The sequence below is a fragment of the Pongo pygmaeus genome, chromosome 3 (assembly GCF_028885625.2).
Source record: "Pongo pygmaeus isolate AG05252 chromosome 3, NHGRI_mPonPyg2-v2.0_pri, whole genome shotgun sequence".
NCBI classification, from domain to species: Eukaryota; Metazoa; Chordata; class Mammalia; order Primates; family Hominidae; genus Pongo; species Pongo pygmaeus.
Genome location: NC_072376.2, coordinates 80,145,825 through 80,164,514, shown reverse-complemented (window position 1 = coordinate 80,164,514; position 18,690 = coordinate 80,145,825). Strand labels below are relative to the sequence as shown.

The 18,690-nt window shown below is 37.4% G+C and overlaps 1 protein-coding gene across 2 annotated transcripts in view; it reads right to left on the bottom strand.

Moving 5' to 3' along the window:
* Positions 1 to 1,062: 1,062 nt before the first annotated feature.
* The window catches only part of LOC134739426 (transmembrane protease serine 11E), a 53,100-nt gene continuing 35,472 nt past the window's right edge, over positions 1,063 to 18,690 (bottom strand). For both annotated transcript variants that reach the window (XM_063663713.1, XM_063663714.1), the window contains one exon: positions 1,063 to 4,869. In XM_063663713.1, the coding sequence (XP_063519783.1) occupies positions 4,708 to 4,869 (162 nt within the window). In that variant the 3' untranslated portion in view covers positions 1,063 to 4,707. The remainder of the gene's footprint in view (positions 4,870 to 18,690) is intronic.

Sequence of the window (18,690 nt, the reverse complement as noted above, 5' to 3'; positions counted from 1 at the left end):
TACAATTTTTATTAGCCAATTATACTTTAATAAAATTGGGGAAAATTAATTAGTTTTTAAAAACAGTAAGTGGAGAATTAAATTTTACCAGGATTATAGTAAAAAGCAAGTGTCACAGAGTGGTGGAGCAAGAGAACAAGCAGGTGAGGGGTATATGCAAGGCAGTGGGTACAGTGATTGTAAAATTTAAGCTGACTACGTCTACACCAAAGAGGTACTGATTAATGTGTTAGGGACAATTAAGAGAGAACTTCTGATTACATTTCACAGGTCTCTGTCTTTCACTCCACCTTGAGTTATATAATAAAAATTACATTAGGACAAATTATAGAATCATAGTTATAAAAAGTAAGAGCAACAAATATTTATTGATTGTACTCCTAAACTGGAATCCATTCCACAAATACAGTAGAAGCTGATACAGATGTGTCAGAAAACTATTAAATATAACATGTATCAGAAAATAAATTCAGGTATAAAGAGAGATTCTCCATATCAACCATGTCTTTAGTCTGTGTTTGATTGTGTACCCTGTGGAAAAGTGAAAAACAGATTTTATATCAACCAACATAAGATACATGGAGGTGCCATGGTAAAGTCCATGCAGAATTACAGAAATTGAGTAGTAATACCTTCATGAAGGAAATACTGTTCATTCTCTTCTACCCAAAGCCATTTCTTCTTTTTTATTTCACGTATATTTATTTGTTTGCTTTTATTACTGTCTTTACTTTTATTTAATAAATCTTTACAGAACAACTTCCATAAACAATATTATAGTTTCCTGTGAACGGTGAAGGATATAAAAATGAACCAGTTACTGTCCCCACCCTCATGGAGTTTACAGTCTAGTTGTTAAAATCACATCTATCTGCACATCTGAAATACACAGGTAGATATTCTAAGTACAGGGAGTTTTACAAGTAGTAAGGAGCCGTGTGAAAAGAATATGGCCATTTCTTAAAAATCTAAACATGTACTTACCGTATGACCCAGCATACTCTAGGCCATAAATCTCAGAAAAATAAAAACTTATGTCCACACAAAAAGCTTACACACAAATCTTCATAGCAGTTTTATTTGTAATAGCCAAAACCTGAGAACAATCCAAATGCCCTTCAATGGGTATACAGTTAACAAACTGAGGTACAGCCGTATCATGTAATACTACTCAATAATAAAAAAAGAATTAACTACTGACACACACAACAACTTGGACAGATCTCAAGAAAATTATACTGAGCGAAAAAGCCAACCTGAAAAAGTTACATATTGTATAATATATTTATATACCATTATTGAAACAATAAAATTTATAAAGATGGGGAGCAGATTAGTGGTTGCCAGGGATTAGAGACGAGACACAGGCTTAGGGAGGGAGCTGGATGGCTGTCGGTAGCGTGATGTAGCCTTGTGAACAAACTATCTGTATCTTGGTAATCACATGGATCTACATATGTAATTAAATTACATAGAACTAATTACACACACACCTACACATGCATATATAATTGATTGCATCCTAATAAAGTTAATGGATTGTCTCAATGTCAACTTCTTCATTGTAATATTATACTACACCTAAGCAAGATCTTACTATTGAGGTAAACTGAGTAAAGGGTACACAGAATCTCTGTGAATTATATCTTACAGTTATATCTTAACCATATCTGAATCAATGATTATCTGAAAATAAAAAAATTAATGGTAAGGAAGTTCAGAAAAAACATATAGTACATCCACTTGAGGAAGTAAAAAAAGGCTTCAGGGAAGAGGCGACATTTGAACTACACCATGGATCTTGATATAATCCAGCCACTTGGTGGTTAATAAGGTTTATCATTTTTTAAAATTGAAGTCAAAAGTTAGAATGAACCCTCACATTGACAGACCACTTTGATAAATATGTTTCGGAATTATTCCAGTAAAACTTTTTGTAGAATCAGAAATTTTTTTAACTAGCACATTTTGTTGGTCTAATTATCTTGTCATTTCAAAAAAAAAAGGTATTCAGCCTATTATAATCAAATACCATATTTTTTAAAACAAGAGTGACATTCACAGTTTTATTTCTACAACAATCATTTGAGCAAATATCATCTCTATCTTATGGGTGAGATTATAGGCTTAGATAAATAGTAACCGGCTTAATTCACTCAGTTACTGCAAAATCTGGGATTACTTTTAAAAATCAACGTGTAGATAATAATAAAGCTATGTTTTCTGCATAAGGTAAAAATAAAAAAGTCATTCAACAACATTTATTGAAGGACTGTTATATACAGAGTACTTTACTAGTGCTGTAGGAAGAAAGATCTAAGATACAGAAGAGGAACTGCCTGCCCTCTTTAAAAAAGTAATAAATATTATAGTCACATCTTCTTAACTTTCTCCAATGAAACAGTTAACACAGACATGCAGATAAAACCCTTTGGAAATTACTTCTCAAAAGAAGTTACCATTTTAGAAATGTATTACCTATTTCTCTATGTACATAAAGTTTGAACTATCGCTCATATTTTCACTTTGACCCAAACTTCTATTTCTCAAATCCTTTGTAGAAGGAATATCAAAAGTATTTCTTTTAGGAATAAGATGTCATTTCAAAATTAAGCTTTTAAAATTTCTTTTTAATTTAAATTGCTCCAGGTGCTTTTGCAGAGGGAGTTCCTCAAATCATGCATCATAAATTTTATTTTAATTTGGAATCAAATCTCCAGAAATTTGAAAAATACTAATAGTGATGTAAATCAACACGAATTAATTTTTAAACGCCATTTGCAAAGATAAATTGTATTCTCCTGGTTTCGCAAGACTAATTTCAGGTACAGTTCTCATTATTACTTACAGATCTAGACACCCTTCTTGATGTCAGGCTTCCCCATAGCTTCCTGCAGCTTGTGGGTGCCACCTAGAGGCCCAACTACAGAATACACTGAAACAAGGGGAATCCATTTTTAACAGAACACTGACAGTAGTTTTAAACGTACTTATATCCTTGCTTAAAATTCAAGGTTTTCTTCAATTTTGTTTTTTCCCAGAGCACTTTGTTAAATGAAACAAAAATAGCTTACGCAAAATATTTAACTCTATCAATTCATGTCAGTTTTCATATTTTTGCCAAGTGCCTAAATGTTATCAGTTCATACTCCAATGTTATTCAGATCAATAAACTCAAATTTTTCCTGGCAGTACTGGTTTTCAAGGTAATTATTGTACAATATAGAACTTATATGAATAGCTATATGCAATGAGGACAGACTTGGAGAAATCTCACCATTAACATGCTGTACGTCACGGTACCAGTCCTAACTTCATTACGGTCTCGATTACTTGAAAGCTGTGTCTCTAACAGCTCAGTAATAATTTACCAAAACTAAAATCATGAAGGTGGCCAATATCATGCTTTTACTCTCTTCAGTTTTGTTATCCAGGCAGTTAGCCATTCAGTGTCACACTAGATGCAGCCGCGAGGCAGCTTCCAGGATATTTTCTCTATGGTATCTTTCCATCTCAGCCAAGAGGAGTCTAACAGGACCATTATCCATGCATGAACTGTAAACACAGCAGCAGGGGAAGAAAAATATCTACAATCATCTCAAAATAGAGGTCTGAGCCCCAGTTTAGTTGCATCACTAGACTGTACACTAACACCTGGATCTCATTCCCTTCAAGGATTTGCTGTTTGGGAAAGTCTTAGATGGATAAAACCTTTCCAGTCAATTGTTTGAACTCTTCGTTCCCTCCCATTCCACAACACAATTATTTTAGTAATACTGATTGTTATTAAATTAATTTTCATCCTAGCCTCAAATTTTAAAATAATTTACAATAAATTGACTAGTAACATTTTTCCCATCTTCCCCTTCTTTGTGGATTATCATATCATAATGTCAAGCAAATGGGTGATTTATATTTTATTGTTATATGTTGACATCCTTAGTAACAATGTTAAATAAATATTTGCTTTAATTTGCTTAGAACAAGTACATTGCATGAAGTTTGTATAATTATTATAGGTCACAAAAAAACAGAATCTTCACATTTATCATAGTAGTTGTTTGGAAATGAAATAAAGATATATCTTGGCTTCTTTCTGGCTTTTCTTAACTTAGTTCCCATACTTCCTAAATGATGAAGTGATTGGTATTCTGCTGACTTTGCTTGACCTTTCATAATGAATATGATCATTTCCAATATTCCACTAAGAAAAAGAAAAACACCTGATACTTTTCTGTGCCAATAAAATGTAGGGGATTTTTTGCTTCTTATATTTTCTTTCACTCCTTGTTCTGCACGTTGAAAATAGATATTTGCTGAAATGAGAGGAGCCGAGGAACTGAAGAAAAGGAGTGCTTCAAATTGTATATATGCATTACAAATTTATGTCAACAAGTCAAAATTCTGACGACAAAACTTCTAGAGAACAAATGAATACAGGCTGTAATGTAATATTGTATTATCTATTTCTCTATGTACATAAAGTTTCAACTATTGTTCACAGATGACAGAGTTGATCTGGCAGAAGCAGGATGCTTATGTATGGAACAGAGCTGGGAAGAAAATATATGCATCAAGCAAACAGTTTAGTGAGATCAGTCAAATCTAGCTGTTTTGCAAGTCTTCTTCTCCAATTCTGTATCTCTAAAAATGGCCTCCACACCCAAAAAACAAAAAAAGTTATCTGTTCCATTAGGCTTTTCTCTCTTAGATACCAGTTTTTGAAGTAATCCAGTCCCGCAAGGCCGTAACTCTGGTATAAACACCAGGCTTATTGGGTTTCGCACATTCATCTCCCCAGCTCACTATTCCAGCAAGGTACCAGATATCTCTAGCATCTGAACTAACCAGTGGTCCTCCAGAGTCACCCTAAAGGAGAAGACAGAAATTAGTAATTCATAATTCAGTTCATTACAGAGGAATTGGCTATTTTTCTAACTTAAGAATGTAATGAAAGGGGTACTTTTCAAAAGTATTCCGGTGTTCACATGCATAAGTGATTTTCTCCATCTATGTCAGTTATCCACCTAAAAGAGGACCTCCAATACCTTGAAAACTGATGTAGCCTCAAGGTTCAAAACAATGAGATTGAAGGCTCCATGTCTTTGAAGAACTGTACTCTTAACTTATGTGATACATCTGACAAAATAACTAGGGAGTTATTTTGTCTATACTCTGTATTAGTGTAACATAACCCCCCAAAAAAGGGAGAGAAGAGTCTATTACTGATTTAAAAAAATAAACAAACAAACAAAAAAAACAGACATTAGAGTCAGACACCAGGGTTTCTATCTCAAGTTTGGCCTTTCCATGCTGGCTAAGACCTTTAATTTATTTATCTGTAAATGCTCCTAATAATACCTACCTGTGATGAGTGCTATGAAGATGATGTAAGACAGTGAATGTAAAGTGCTTAGTCTAGCAAAAGGCAGAACTTAGGAAATGCATATATAAAATCACAAATTCTAATTATTTATATCCTACAAACTCCAGAGTTTTGCTTCTTTACATGGCTTGTAATAACGAGGTACTGGCTGATTATTCCTCAAGATCCTGAAGCCTCTAATTATTGACCACCCGTTAAGTATTCATACTTACTCTATGAAGTTCTTAATTGATTAAAATATTATCTCATTAATTCGTATAATTCTTGTTTACAAAAAACATAGAACTAGGTTAATTTTTTCTGGGTTATTAAAAAAACTGAAACTCAGAAACATTAAGTAATTTGCCTGAGATCATGTGCTAATCAGTGGCAGACCTTGAATTTGAATCCAGAGCGATCTAATTCAGAAGCCCATGCTTTTTTCCCTACGTTATGCTAACTTCCTTGTGAATTTTCTTTTGTCCATTTAAAAAATTAACTAATATAATAGTAAATTTGAAATAATACATTTGTGATTTTAAATCAACTAACCAATAAGCATTTACTGATACCCTCGTATGTAGGAGGAGATATAAAAAGAGTATTGTAAACACATGGATCTTGTCCTCTAGGAACCCGCAATCTGCTTGTAGAAATAAGATATACCACATGAAGCTATTCAAAAATAAATAATTTTGATAATAAAATCCCAAGTCTATATACAGGCAGAGAAAATCAGGACAGAGAAATAGAAGATACAAGAGAAAACAAAGCTTTAATCAGCATAAGAGACAGGAATAAATGAGTCTGAGAATAAATAATTATTTTAAAGAGATAGCAGTATATAAATGGTAAATAATATAAATAATAGTATATAAATAGCAGTAAATAGCATTACAAGCTGAAAAGTAAGGTGATGTCCAGCAAGTATCAAACAGAAAAAAATATAGAGTCTATTCTACCAGCACTAATGAGCTCCCATTTGATTAGTGAATGGCAGAGTTATGTCAGTAGAAGATGGAAATGATGATGGTTTATATATGCTTTTTTTTAGGCAAGGGAGCCAGAATAATGGGAGTAGAATTATAAACTTCAAAAGAAAAGGAAAACCCTTTCAACTCAGCTATTACACAGGCAGACACATTTGGGGCACTGTTTTAAGAAAATGCCTGCGTTCCTGTACCCAAAACTCCCTCCCCAGAGAGATGTATCCCAGCTTTGCATCAGTTTTAGGTTGCATTTTCTCTTCTGCTCAGGACTACACTTCCCTGTGTATATTGCCTTAGCACCAGCAAACCTGTGTTTCCACATTATTTTTCTGTGCATTTTTAACATGCCCTGAGTAAGCCACCAGACTTTGGGCGTTCTGCCTGCCTACACTGTGCAAGCTATTTTTAAAGGTACCAATTATTATATTTGTTAATTCTTCAGTTATAAAGTTGCATAGCTTTTGAGGGACCAGTCTGTCTCTATCCCTATTTGTCTCATTAATCCTGTTATTTTTAGTGAATCGTTTAGTGAGAAACAAAACAGGAAGTGTATTCAGGAATGTGCATATCACAACAGAAACTTCTAAAATTGGAAGAAGCCAAACAGGAAGCCGTGGATGTATTAAGACACAAAGAAATGAGGGAATACATTAGGGTGTTAACAGAAATAATAGGGGCATAAGAAATAAACATAAAAGATACGGTAAAGTGGGAAAATAGTCTAGGACTTAACTGAATACATGCGGAGGAAACATAAGAGTAAAAAAAACTCTAAGAAAACATAAGAGTAAAAAACATAAGAGTAAAAAAACTCTAAGAAAAAAAAACCCTAATAATATGAGCGAGAAACTTAAAAACCCAGGCAACATTTCATGATGCCTGTTGAATTTGAAATGGCACATATACAAATTTTCATTTCATATTAAGAACTTAAAATATATAAATAGAAATCACTTTGAAGTAGGTAGAAATGTAAGACTAAATATGGGCAAGAGTTGAATGCTGGAGACACAGGTTTGGCACTCATTAAGGTGATAGCTGAGTTCAAAGAAAAGATGGCTTCTTTGAGTGAGAATATAGACAGCAGATAAAAATTTTATCTGAGATCTGAATCTTGAGGATAGCCAGCTTGAGAGAGAGGGAAAGATTAATCAAAGGATAGAGCCAGAAATGAGTAGATGGAGGAGGAGGAAAGAAATCAGCAAATTTCAGAATTATGAAATTCAAACAAGGGACACGTTCTAAGAAAGACAATGTCGCCAAATACCACTGAGATGAGAAACAGTAGGAGATTCAAGGAAAAACTTTTACATATGAGGTTATTAATGGTTTTTGTGATATCAAAATATAAAGAGCAAGGCAAGTGGGAAAAATTGTGGATGCTAGACATGAACATTTTTAAAATGGAGGCTGGGCACGATGGCTTATACCTGTAATCCCAGCACCTTGGGAAGCTGAGGCAGGTGGATCTCCTGAGGTCAGGAGTTTGAGACCAGCCTGGAAGCTAGGAAGAAATTTTTCACCAACATGGTGAAACCTTGTCTCTACTAAAAATACAAAAATTAGCCTGGTGTGGTGGCAGTTGCCTGTAATCTCAGCTACTCAGGAGGCTGAGGCAAGAGAATAGCTTAAACCCAGAAGGTAGAGGTTGCAGTGAGCCGAGATCGCACCACTGCACTCCAGCCTGGGTGACAAGCATGAAACTCCATCCCTCCCCCCCAAAAAAATGGGTGCCATGTCTTCCCAGAGATAAGAAAGTAGAATATTGTAATCATAGGGCAAATTTGGCTTCTCTTCTGTAGCTCACAAAGTTTGTAAAGAGTATACCTCTAATATCACCATCAAAATAGTATTTTTGAATGGGGACATTTTCAGATGAAAGTATATAACATCTGGGATTAACTTCAAAATAGATTTGATATTTTGGTGGGGGAAGGGGATGAGGGGATTTTATCAGGGTATGTACAGATAATGTAAGGTTGGCCATGAGTTGTAAATTTTTGAACTAGGTGATGAGTACATGAAAGTTCATTATTTTATCCTCCCCATTTTTGCATACCATTGGAATTTTTATAATAAAAATTATAAAATAAAAGATTAAGAGGGCATACATCTGTTTCTCTGAAATTTTTAGGAAGGACATTACTGTAAAGACTATAGAAACCGAGATAGTTGAATAAAGAACATAATGGATGATCATAAATGTAAAAGTGCACGATGTTTTCAACAGTTTCAGGAAAGTTGGAGGCAAGTAGGATGATGATGATTAGGACAAAAGAAGGTCTAGCATAATATCTAAACCATCAATGATTCTATGACCATCAAGAAGACAAATAAAATACAGTTTATTCTCATTATTCATGGTAGTCATGTTCTGTGAAGTCACCACAAACACTGAATTAATGACTGCTGAGTCCTTGTTCTTAGGAGAAATACAGGGTTGGTTTTCCAGGAGACTCTGGTCACATTTTTATCAACTGCTCAATACATAAACAGATTTCATGTGTGCTTCTGTTTAAAGATGTTCTATTTAATACACATTGTTGATTCATTAACATTAAACTCACAGTAAACACCGCTAAAACTTATAACTAAACAAAGCTTACCAAATATACATATTTTCTCCATATGGCACATCACAACCTTCTTGCACTATACTTTGGCACTACACTTGGGCACTGTTTTAAACAGCAAAATCGCCAGCAAAGATAATAAAAATGTGAAAAATGTAGCACTATGTAGACCAAGTAAAAGACACTTGTTTACAGAACGAGAACTGAAACAAAAAGGCACAGTATCACATTTTTCAACCTCAGGTAAGAATATGCTCATTGAGTAATAAGATATTTTGCCACTCTGTGCATGCTTGTGAATGATCATAAAAGTGCCTTGAGTATTGATTTGGGCGTTACAAATAAATTTTAGTGAGTAGGTGAATTTGCAAATATGGAATCTGCAAATAACAAGGATCAAGTATATTTTCAAGTCATCTTTTAAGTTGAATTCATTTCAGGAGATTGAATTACAGAATCAATTTCAATTGTTAGGAAGGAATTTTTAGTAGAGTGTGGTAATGGGACCAATCTACTTTGTTCCATGTGTTCCTCCAGGAGCAATTAGGAAACACAGAAAAAGAAACACAGTGAAGTGAGTCTAAACTTGGGCATTTGCCAGAGTATAAACAAAGGTCAACTGAATAAAAGAATTTAATGTAGCAAACTGAACATTGCTAAAACGACTAACCCAAAGGTAAAAGTTGGGAAAGAACTATAGTGATGCCAACAGTGAATTAAATGAGGTGGAGCAAATAAAGGCAATACAGATACAGTGTTCATGTGAAAGCATGAAAGGAATAACATTAAAAATTGTAAAAAAAAATCTTAGAAATTAATGGTACCATTTTATGAATACAGATTAGAAAGCACACAGTAACATGGAATTCTGAAGAGAACTATAGGGCTTAGAAAGCGAATTAAACAAAAATTCTGTCAAATCACAAAATGAAAATTATAAAAGCATTTAGTGACACACAGAAGGAACCAGTTATTGGCCCCCTCCATGATTTTGTTAGTGATGCACATGAAGACATAGAGGTCAAAATTTTTGTATCCACCAAAGGCACAAAATTGGTGGCAATAGCCAAACACTGGAAAACAAAACCCAGCTTCAAAAATATGTAAACGCTCCAGACCAATATGGAGCAGACTTACTTATTCTTTTTTCTCCAGCTAAATACGGCTAAAACAAATAAAAAAAATACCTGGGCATTACAAATAAAACAAACATAAAAAGACTCTGAAAATTAGAGAGAAGAAGACAGGTGGGCTCAGAAATGCAGGACAAAAGGAATGATACAACAGTGAGCTCTCTCAATTTTTTTTTTTTTTTTTTTTTTTTTTTTTGCTTCATATATCATGGACTTGGAAGAAGCCAGCAACCTGGCAACCTGCCAACGAGTGCAAGTTTTTTAAAAGGCTCCAAGAAAAACCTGCTCTCCCTAGTAAAATAATCAGTAAGAGGACAACTTGGGAAAACAGCAAATCCAGGAAGACAATAAATCCCAACTGAAAAGACTTCCATGCTTACCAGGCTGTAACAAGGCCCAATTCCCTACTAGGTTGGTGTCAGAATATGCTGAATAGGCACCAGGTGCAGTGGCTCATGCTCGTAATCCCAGCACACTGGAAGGCTGAAGCAGGTGGATGACCTGAAATCAGGAGTTTGAGACCAGCCTAGCAAACATGACAAAACCCCGTCTCTACTAAAAATACAAAAATTAGTCGGGTGTCGCGGCACATGCCTTTAATCTCAACTACTCGGGAGGCTGAGGCAGGAGAATCGCTTGAACCCAGGAGGCAGAGGTTGCAGTGAGCCGAGATGGCACCACCGCACTCCAGCCTGGGCAACAGAGCGAGACTCTACCTCAAAAAAAAAAAGAAAAAGAATATGCTGAGTGGGAAGCATGAACTACCACCCAGTAATGAGGAATAACTCTCCCCATCTACTAGAACCATGTCTGAGGAGATGTAGTGGGAAGTCAAGTCTTTCCCCACTGCCAAGCAGTAATGAAATCACTACCCCATGATGTCAGTGGAGGCCAAAAGGGGAGCAGTAACAAAGTACCTTCAGCCGGAGTGTTATCAGAGGAGGCCTAACGTCCATGCAGTAGTAATGAGGCATTAGTCCCTCACCTGAGTATCAAAGGAAGCTAGTGGGAAATGAGGCAATTCCTTCATACATCCCCCTCCCTCTGCATCACAGTGTCTGCTGAGGCATGGTTAAATAGAAAATTTAAATAAGATCTAGAGTTTTAAATAATAATAATTTAATTTTTTCAAATTATTATTATTTCATTATTTAATAAATACTAAAACAAAATGGCCAACTAGACACAGACAAGAAGACCTTCTCCCAGTGAGGGACCAGACCATCAAGCAGACTGGCACACTCTGAACAAATTTTCAAAAAGAAGGCATTGAGAGTTGATGGAAGGAGAATGCGGACCCCAGGCTGAAAGGGAAGGAAGCTGGTAACCCTGCACAGGGTTGCCAAGCACCAGAACTTGTTCCTGGCCTGGAGAGGCTCCTGGGGAAGGGGTAAGTTAAATGATCATGGAGTGGCCAACTCACACCACAGACCTCCAGAATCTTAGCTGCAGGAGACCCCTCATCCCCCATGGACAGTTAAGGTGGCAGGGAGAATGGCCTGGAGAGTTGAAAGAGACAGAATTCTAGCCTGCACAGAGTCCACAGGCTTTGGCATGAGAATGGCTACAGCAGAGCATGGCATGGGTGCCCATCCCCCAAAGCTCATCATACATCTCTAGGTGTCTTTAGCCTTTGCTGATAGACAGACCTGGACATCACAGGGCTCTCTTGCTTGTGGGATGGGAACAGTTTGATCCGAGCACTCGCTTGTCTGCTGGCCTATGCCAAAGTCCCTGCCTGGCTACACAAACTTGCAGCACTGCCTCAGCTGCCCAGCCAAGGCATTTTTTGACAGCCACAGCCATTGCTATTTTGGTGGCAGACCCTGCCTAACAGCTGGAGAGCTCCTGAAGGCAGGTCCCTGTCAGTGAGCACCCACCAGCATGCACTCACTGGCAGCCTCTACCTGCTGCTTTGCTATCATGCCTTTGCCTGCAGCCTCCAGCCACTGACTCACTGGTGTATGCATGCACACTGACCCCATCACTGCCCCACCACCAGCACACATGCCTGTGCAGGACTTGCCACTACCCCACCACCAGCACATATGTAAGCACAAGGACCCTCACTGACCCACTGCCACCCTGCCAAAGTGCCTTTACCAGCACAGTTTTGTTGCCAGTGGACCAGGAACACCTACACCTCATTCCTTCCAACACAGGAGGTACTTAACCTCTAGGGGCTAGAGAAAACAGCCTCAGACCTGGTCCCAATTTCCCAAGGTTACAGCCTGGTACAGCATGCGGCCCAGGAGTGCTGAGCTAACCCTTGGACCCCTGAAATCATCCAAAAAAGAATGAAATTAACTAAGCACAACTAATACCACAATCAAACCACAAAAGGCATCAAAGAATATAAAAGTAAAAAGCTCCATACGAAGGACAACAACTTCACACACACAGATGAGAAGGAACCAATGCAAGAACTCTGGTAACTCTAAAAGCAAGAGCGTCTTCTTACCTCCAAATGACTGAACTAGCTCCCCAGCAATGGTTCTTAACCAGACTGAAATGACAGACATGGAATTCAGAATACGGATGTCAATGAAGATCATCAAGATTCAGGAGAAAGTTGAAACACAATCTAAGGAACTTATGGAATCAATAAAATAATACAAGAGCTGAAAGATGAAATTGCCATTTTAAGAAAGAATCAGGGTCGGGCACGGTGGCTCGCCTGTAATCCCAGCACTTTGGGAGGCCGAGGCGGGTGGATCACGAGGTCAGGAGATTGAAACCATCATGGCTAACATGGTGAAACCCCGTCTCTACTAAAAATACAAAAAAATTAGCCAGGCATGGTGGCGGGCCCCTGTAATCCCAGCTACTTGGGAGGCTGAGGCAGGAGAATGGCATTAACCCAGGAGGTGGAGCTTGCAGTGAGCTGATATCGTGCCACTGCACTCCAGCCTGGGCGAGAGTAAGAGTCTGAGAGGAGAGGAGAGGAGAGGAGAGGAGACGAGAGGAGAGGGGAGGGGAGGGGAGGGGAGAGGAGAGGAGGGGAGAGAGAAAAGAAAAAAGAAAAGTAAAGAAGAGAAACTGATCTTCTAGAGCTGAAAAACTCACTACAAGAATTTCATAATACAATGGGCAATATTAACAGCAGAACAGATCAAACCGGAAAACAATTTTAGAACTTGAAGTCCAGTTCTTCAAATCAACTCAGTCAGATAAAGAAAGATTTTTTTTAATGAACAAAATCTCCAAGAAATATGGAATTATGTAAATATACCAAATCTGCAATTCACTGGCATCCCCAAAAGGGGAAAGAGAGAGAGCAAGCAACTTGGAAAACTCATTTATGAATATTGTTCATGAAAATTTCCCCAACCTTGCTGCAGAGGTCAACATACAAATTCAAGAAATTCAGAGAACCCCAGAGATATAATACACAAGACACCCATCCTCCAGACACCTTGTCATCAGATTCTCCAAGGTCAACATGAAAGAAAAAATCTTAAAAGCAGTAGAGAGAAGGCGCAGGTCACATACAAAGGGGGTGCTATCAGGATAACAGCAGAACCTTCAGCAGAAACCTTATAAGCCAAAAGAGATTGGGGACCTATACTTAGCCAGCATTCTTTTTTTTTTGAGACAGAGTCTCACCTTGTCACCCAGGCTGGAGCGCAATGATATGATCTCAGTTCACTGCAACCTCTGCCTCCCTGGTTGAAGCAATTCTCCTGCCTCAGCCTCCCAAATAGCTGGGATTACAGGCGCCCATTAGCATGCCCGGCTAATTTTTGTATTTTTAGTAGAGATGGGGTTTCACCATGTTGGCCAGGCTGGTATATTCGGCATTCTTAAAGAAAAAAATTCCAATCAAGAATTTCATATCCAGCCAAACTAAGCTTCATAAGGGAAGGAGAAACAGAATCTTTTTCAGACAAGCAAATGTTAAGGGAATTTATTACCACCAGACTTGCCTTGCAAAAAGTCCTTAAGAGAGTGCTAAACATGGCAACAAAAGACCATTATCTGGCTAGGCATGGTGGCTCACGTCTGTAATCCCAGCACTTTGGAAGGCCGAGGTGGGCAGATCACCTGAGGCCAGGAGTTCAAGACCAGCCTGGCCAACATAGCGAAATCCTATCTCTAATAAAAATACAAAATTAGCCAGGTGTAATGGCATGCACTTGTAATCCCAGGTACTCAGAAGGCTAAGACAGAAGAATCGCTTGAACCCAGGAGATAGAGGATGTAGTGAGCTCAGATTGCACCTTTGCACTCCAGCCTGAGCAACAAGAGCAAAACGCGGTCTCAAAAAACAAACAAAAAAAAAAAAAACAAAAAAAACCATTACCTGACACCACAGAAAAGACAATTACATAGCCTACTGACACTATAAGCAACTATACAATCAAGCCTATGGAATAACCAGCTAGCAACATTATGGCAGGATCAAATCTTCACATATCAATATTTTAACTTGAATAGAAACAGGCTTAATGCCCCACTTACAAGGGACAGAGTAGCACATTGGATAAAGAAGCAAGACCCAACTGTAAGCTATCATCAGGAGACCCATCTCAAATGCAATGACACTCATAGTCTCAAAGTAAAGGCATAGGGAAAGATCTACCAAGCAAATGAAAAACAAAAAAGAACCGGGGTTGCTACTCTTATTTCAGACAAAACAGACTTTAAAACAACAATAATTAAAAAGGACAAAAAACGGTGTAACAAAGTGATAAAGTGTTCAATTAAACAAAAAGATTAACTATCTAAATGTATATGCATCCAACACTGGAGCATCCAGACTCAGAAAATAAGTTCTTAGAGCCTACAAAAAAGACTTAGATAAATGCAAAATTATAGTGGAGATTTCAACACCCCTCTAAAGGTGTTATAAAGGCAGAAAACTAACAAAGATATTCTGAACCTAAACTCAACACTTGACCAAATGAACCTAAGAGATATCTATAGAACACTCCACCTAACAACAAGAAAACATACATTCTTTTTATCTGCATATGTATGGCACATACTCTAAGATCAACCATGCACTTGGCCATAAAGCAATTCTAAACAAATTTTTAAAAATCATACCAATCATGCTCTCAGACCACAATGCAATAAAAATAGAAATCAATACCAAGATCTCTCAAAATTTACAATTACATGGAAATTAAACTGCCTGCTCCTGAATGACTTTTGAGTAAAGAATGAAATTAAGACAGAAAGCAAGAAATTCTTTGAAACTAATGAAAATAAAGACACAACATACCGGAATTTCTGGGACACAGGTAAAGCAGTATTAAGAGGAAAGTTTATGGGGCAAAATGCCAACATCAAAAAGATATAAATATCTTAAATTAACAATGTAGCATCACACCTCGAGGAACTAGAAAAACAAGAGTAAGTGAACCCCTAAACTAGCACAAGACAAAAAATAACCAAAATTAGAGCTGAACTGAATGAAATAGGGACACAAAAATCCATATAAATGATCAATGAAACCAAACAACTTGTTCTTTGAAAGAATAAATAAGACTGATACACTGCTAGCAAGACTAACAAAGGAAAAAAAGAGAGAACTTTCAAATAAGCACAATCAGAAACGCTAAAGGGAAGAGAAATATTTTTTACAAAAAATTTTAAAGATGATTGTAAACACCTCTGTGCACACAAACTAGAAAATCTAGAAGGAATGGATAAATTCTTGGAAACACAAACTCCCAATATTGAACCAGGAAGAAATTGAATACCTGAGAAGACCAATAATGACTTCCAAAACTGAACCAGTAATTTTAAAAAAACAACCAACAAGGAAGGCCCTGGAACAGAGAGATTCACAGCCAAATTCTACCAGATATATAAAGAAGAGCTGGTACAAATTACACTGAAAATACTCCCAAAATTCTAGAAAAAGAGATGCCTCCCTAACGCATTTTATGAAGGCAGTGTTTTTCTGATACCAAAACCTGGAAGAGACACAACAAAAAGAGAAAACTTCAGGACAATATCCTTGATGAACATTGATGCAAAAATCCTCAACAAAATACTTGCAAACCAAATCCAGCAGCACATCAAAAAGCTAATCCACCACAGTAGTGTAGGCTTATTTTCTAGGATGCAAGGCTGGTTCAACATATGAAAATAAATAAATATGGCTGGGCGCGGTGGCTCATGCCTGTAATCCCAGCACTTTGGGAGGCCGAGATGTGTGGATCACCTGAGGTCAAGTGTTCAAGACCAGCCTGACCAACATGGCGAAACCCCATCTCTACTAAAAATACAAAAATTAGCCAGGCATGGTGGTGGGCACCTTTAATCCCAGCTACTCAGGAGGTTAAGGCAGGAGAATCACTAGAACCTGGGGGACAGAGGTTGCAGTGAGCTGAGATCGCACCACTCTACTCCAGCCTGGGTGACAAAGCGAGGCTCTGTCTCAAAAAGAAAAAAAAAAAAAAACCTTGAACTAACTAGGCATCAAAGGAACATACTTCAAAATAATAAAAGCCTTCTATGACAACCCCATAACCAACATCATAATGAATGGGCAAAAGCTAGAAGCATTCCCCTGTGAACCAGAAAAGACAAGGATGTGCACTCTCACCACTGTTATGCAACATAGTACTGGCAGTTTTAACCAAAGCAATTAGGCAAGAGAAAGACATAAAAGGCATCCAAATAGAAGAGAGGAAGTCAAACTATCTCTCTTCACAAATGATATGATTCTACACCCAGAAAACTCCATAGTCTCTGCCCAAAGGCTCCTAGAACTGATAAACAACTTCAGTAAAGTTTCTGAATACAAAATCAATGTACTAAAATGAGGAGCACTTCTATACAACAATAACATCTTAGCCGACAGCCAAATCAAGAGTGCAATCCCATTCACAATTGCCACAAGAAGAATAAAATACATAGACATATGGCTAACTAGGAAGGTGAAGGACCTCTACAATGAGAATTAAAAACACTGCTGAAAGAAATCATAGTTGAAGGCCAGGTAAAGTGGCTGATGCCCATAATCCCAGCACTTTAGGAGGCAGAGGCAGGAGGATTGCTTGAGCTCAGGAGTTCAAGACCAGCATGAGCAACATGGCAAGACTCCATGTCTACCAAAAATCTAAAAAATTAGCCATGTGTGGTGGTGCACGCCTATAGTCCCAGCTACTCATGAGACTGAGGTGGGAGGATCGCTTGAGCCCAGGAGTTCAAGGTTTCAGTGAACTACAGTTGTGGCACTGCACTCCAGCCTGGTCAACAGGGTAAGACCTTGTCTCAAGAAAAGAAAAAGAAAGAAACCATAGTTGACACAAACAAATGGTAAAACAGTTTGTGCTCATGAATAGAAAGAATCAGTATTGTTAAAATGGCCATACTGCTCAAAGAAATTTATAGATTAAATGTTATTCCTATAAAACTACCAATGTCATTTTTCACAGAATTAGTAAAAACTGTTGTAATATTTATATGGAACCAAAAAAGAGCCTGAATAGCCAAAGCAATCCTAAACAAAAAAACAAAGCTGGTGGCATCACACTACCAGACTTCAAACTATACCACAAAGCTATAGTAACAAAAAGATCGTGGTGCTAGTACAAAAAAAATAGACATATAGATCAATGGAACCAAATAGAGAAGCCAGAAGTAAAGCTGCATGTCTACAACCATCTCATCTTTGACAAAGCTGACAATAACAGGAAATGGGGAAAGGACTCCCTACTCAATAAATGGTGCTGGGGATAACTGGCTAGCCATATGCAAAAAATTAAAACTGAACCCCTTTCTTTCACCATATACAAAAATCAACTTGAGATGGTTGAAATACTTAAGTGTAAAACCTAAAACTATAAAACCTCTGGAAGAAAACCTAGGAACTACCATTCTGGACATCAGCCTTAGCAAAGCTTTTATAACAAAGACCCTAAAAGCAATTGCAACTAAAACAAAAATTGACAACTGGGACCTAATTAAACTAAAAAGCTTCTGCACAGCAAAATAAACTATTAACAGAGTAAACAGACAACCTACAGAATAGGAAAAAATATTTGCAAATGATGCATCTGACAAAGATCTAATATCCAGAATCTATAAGAAATCTTAAACAAATCAACAAGCAAAAAACAAACAACTCCATTTAAAAATGGGGAAAAAAAACATAGATACAGTTTGAATATTTGTCCCCTCTCAAATCTCATGTTGAAGTTTAATCTCCATTGCTGGAGGTGAGGCTGGTGGGAGTTGTTTGGGTAACGGATCCCTGATGGCGTAGTGATGTCTTTGCGATAGCGAGTGAACTGTCACAGTATCTAGTTGTTTAAAAGTGTGTGGCACCTCCTCCCACTCTCTCTCTCTCGCTCCTGCTTTCACCACATGATGTTCCTGCTCCCTTTTCACCTCCCACCATGATTATAAGCTTCCTGATGCCTCCCTAGGAGCCAAGTTAATGCCAGTATCAGGCTTACTATAAAGTCTGAAAAGCCATGAGCCAGTTAACATCTTTTCTAATAAATTACTCAGCCTCAGATATTTCTTAATAGCAATGCAAGAAGAGCCTAACACAGAAAATTGGTAACTATGAGTGTGGCATTGCTATAAAGATATTGGAAAATGTGAAAGTGACTTGGCAACTGGGTAACAGGTAAAGGATGGAAGAATTTTGAAGGCTCAGAAGACAG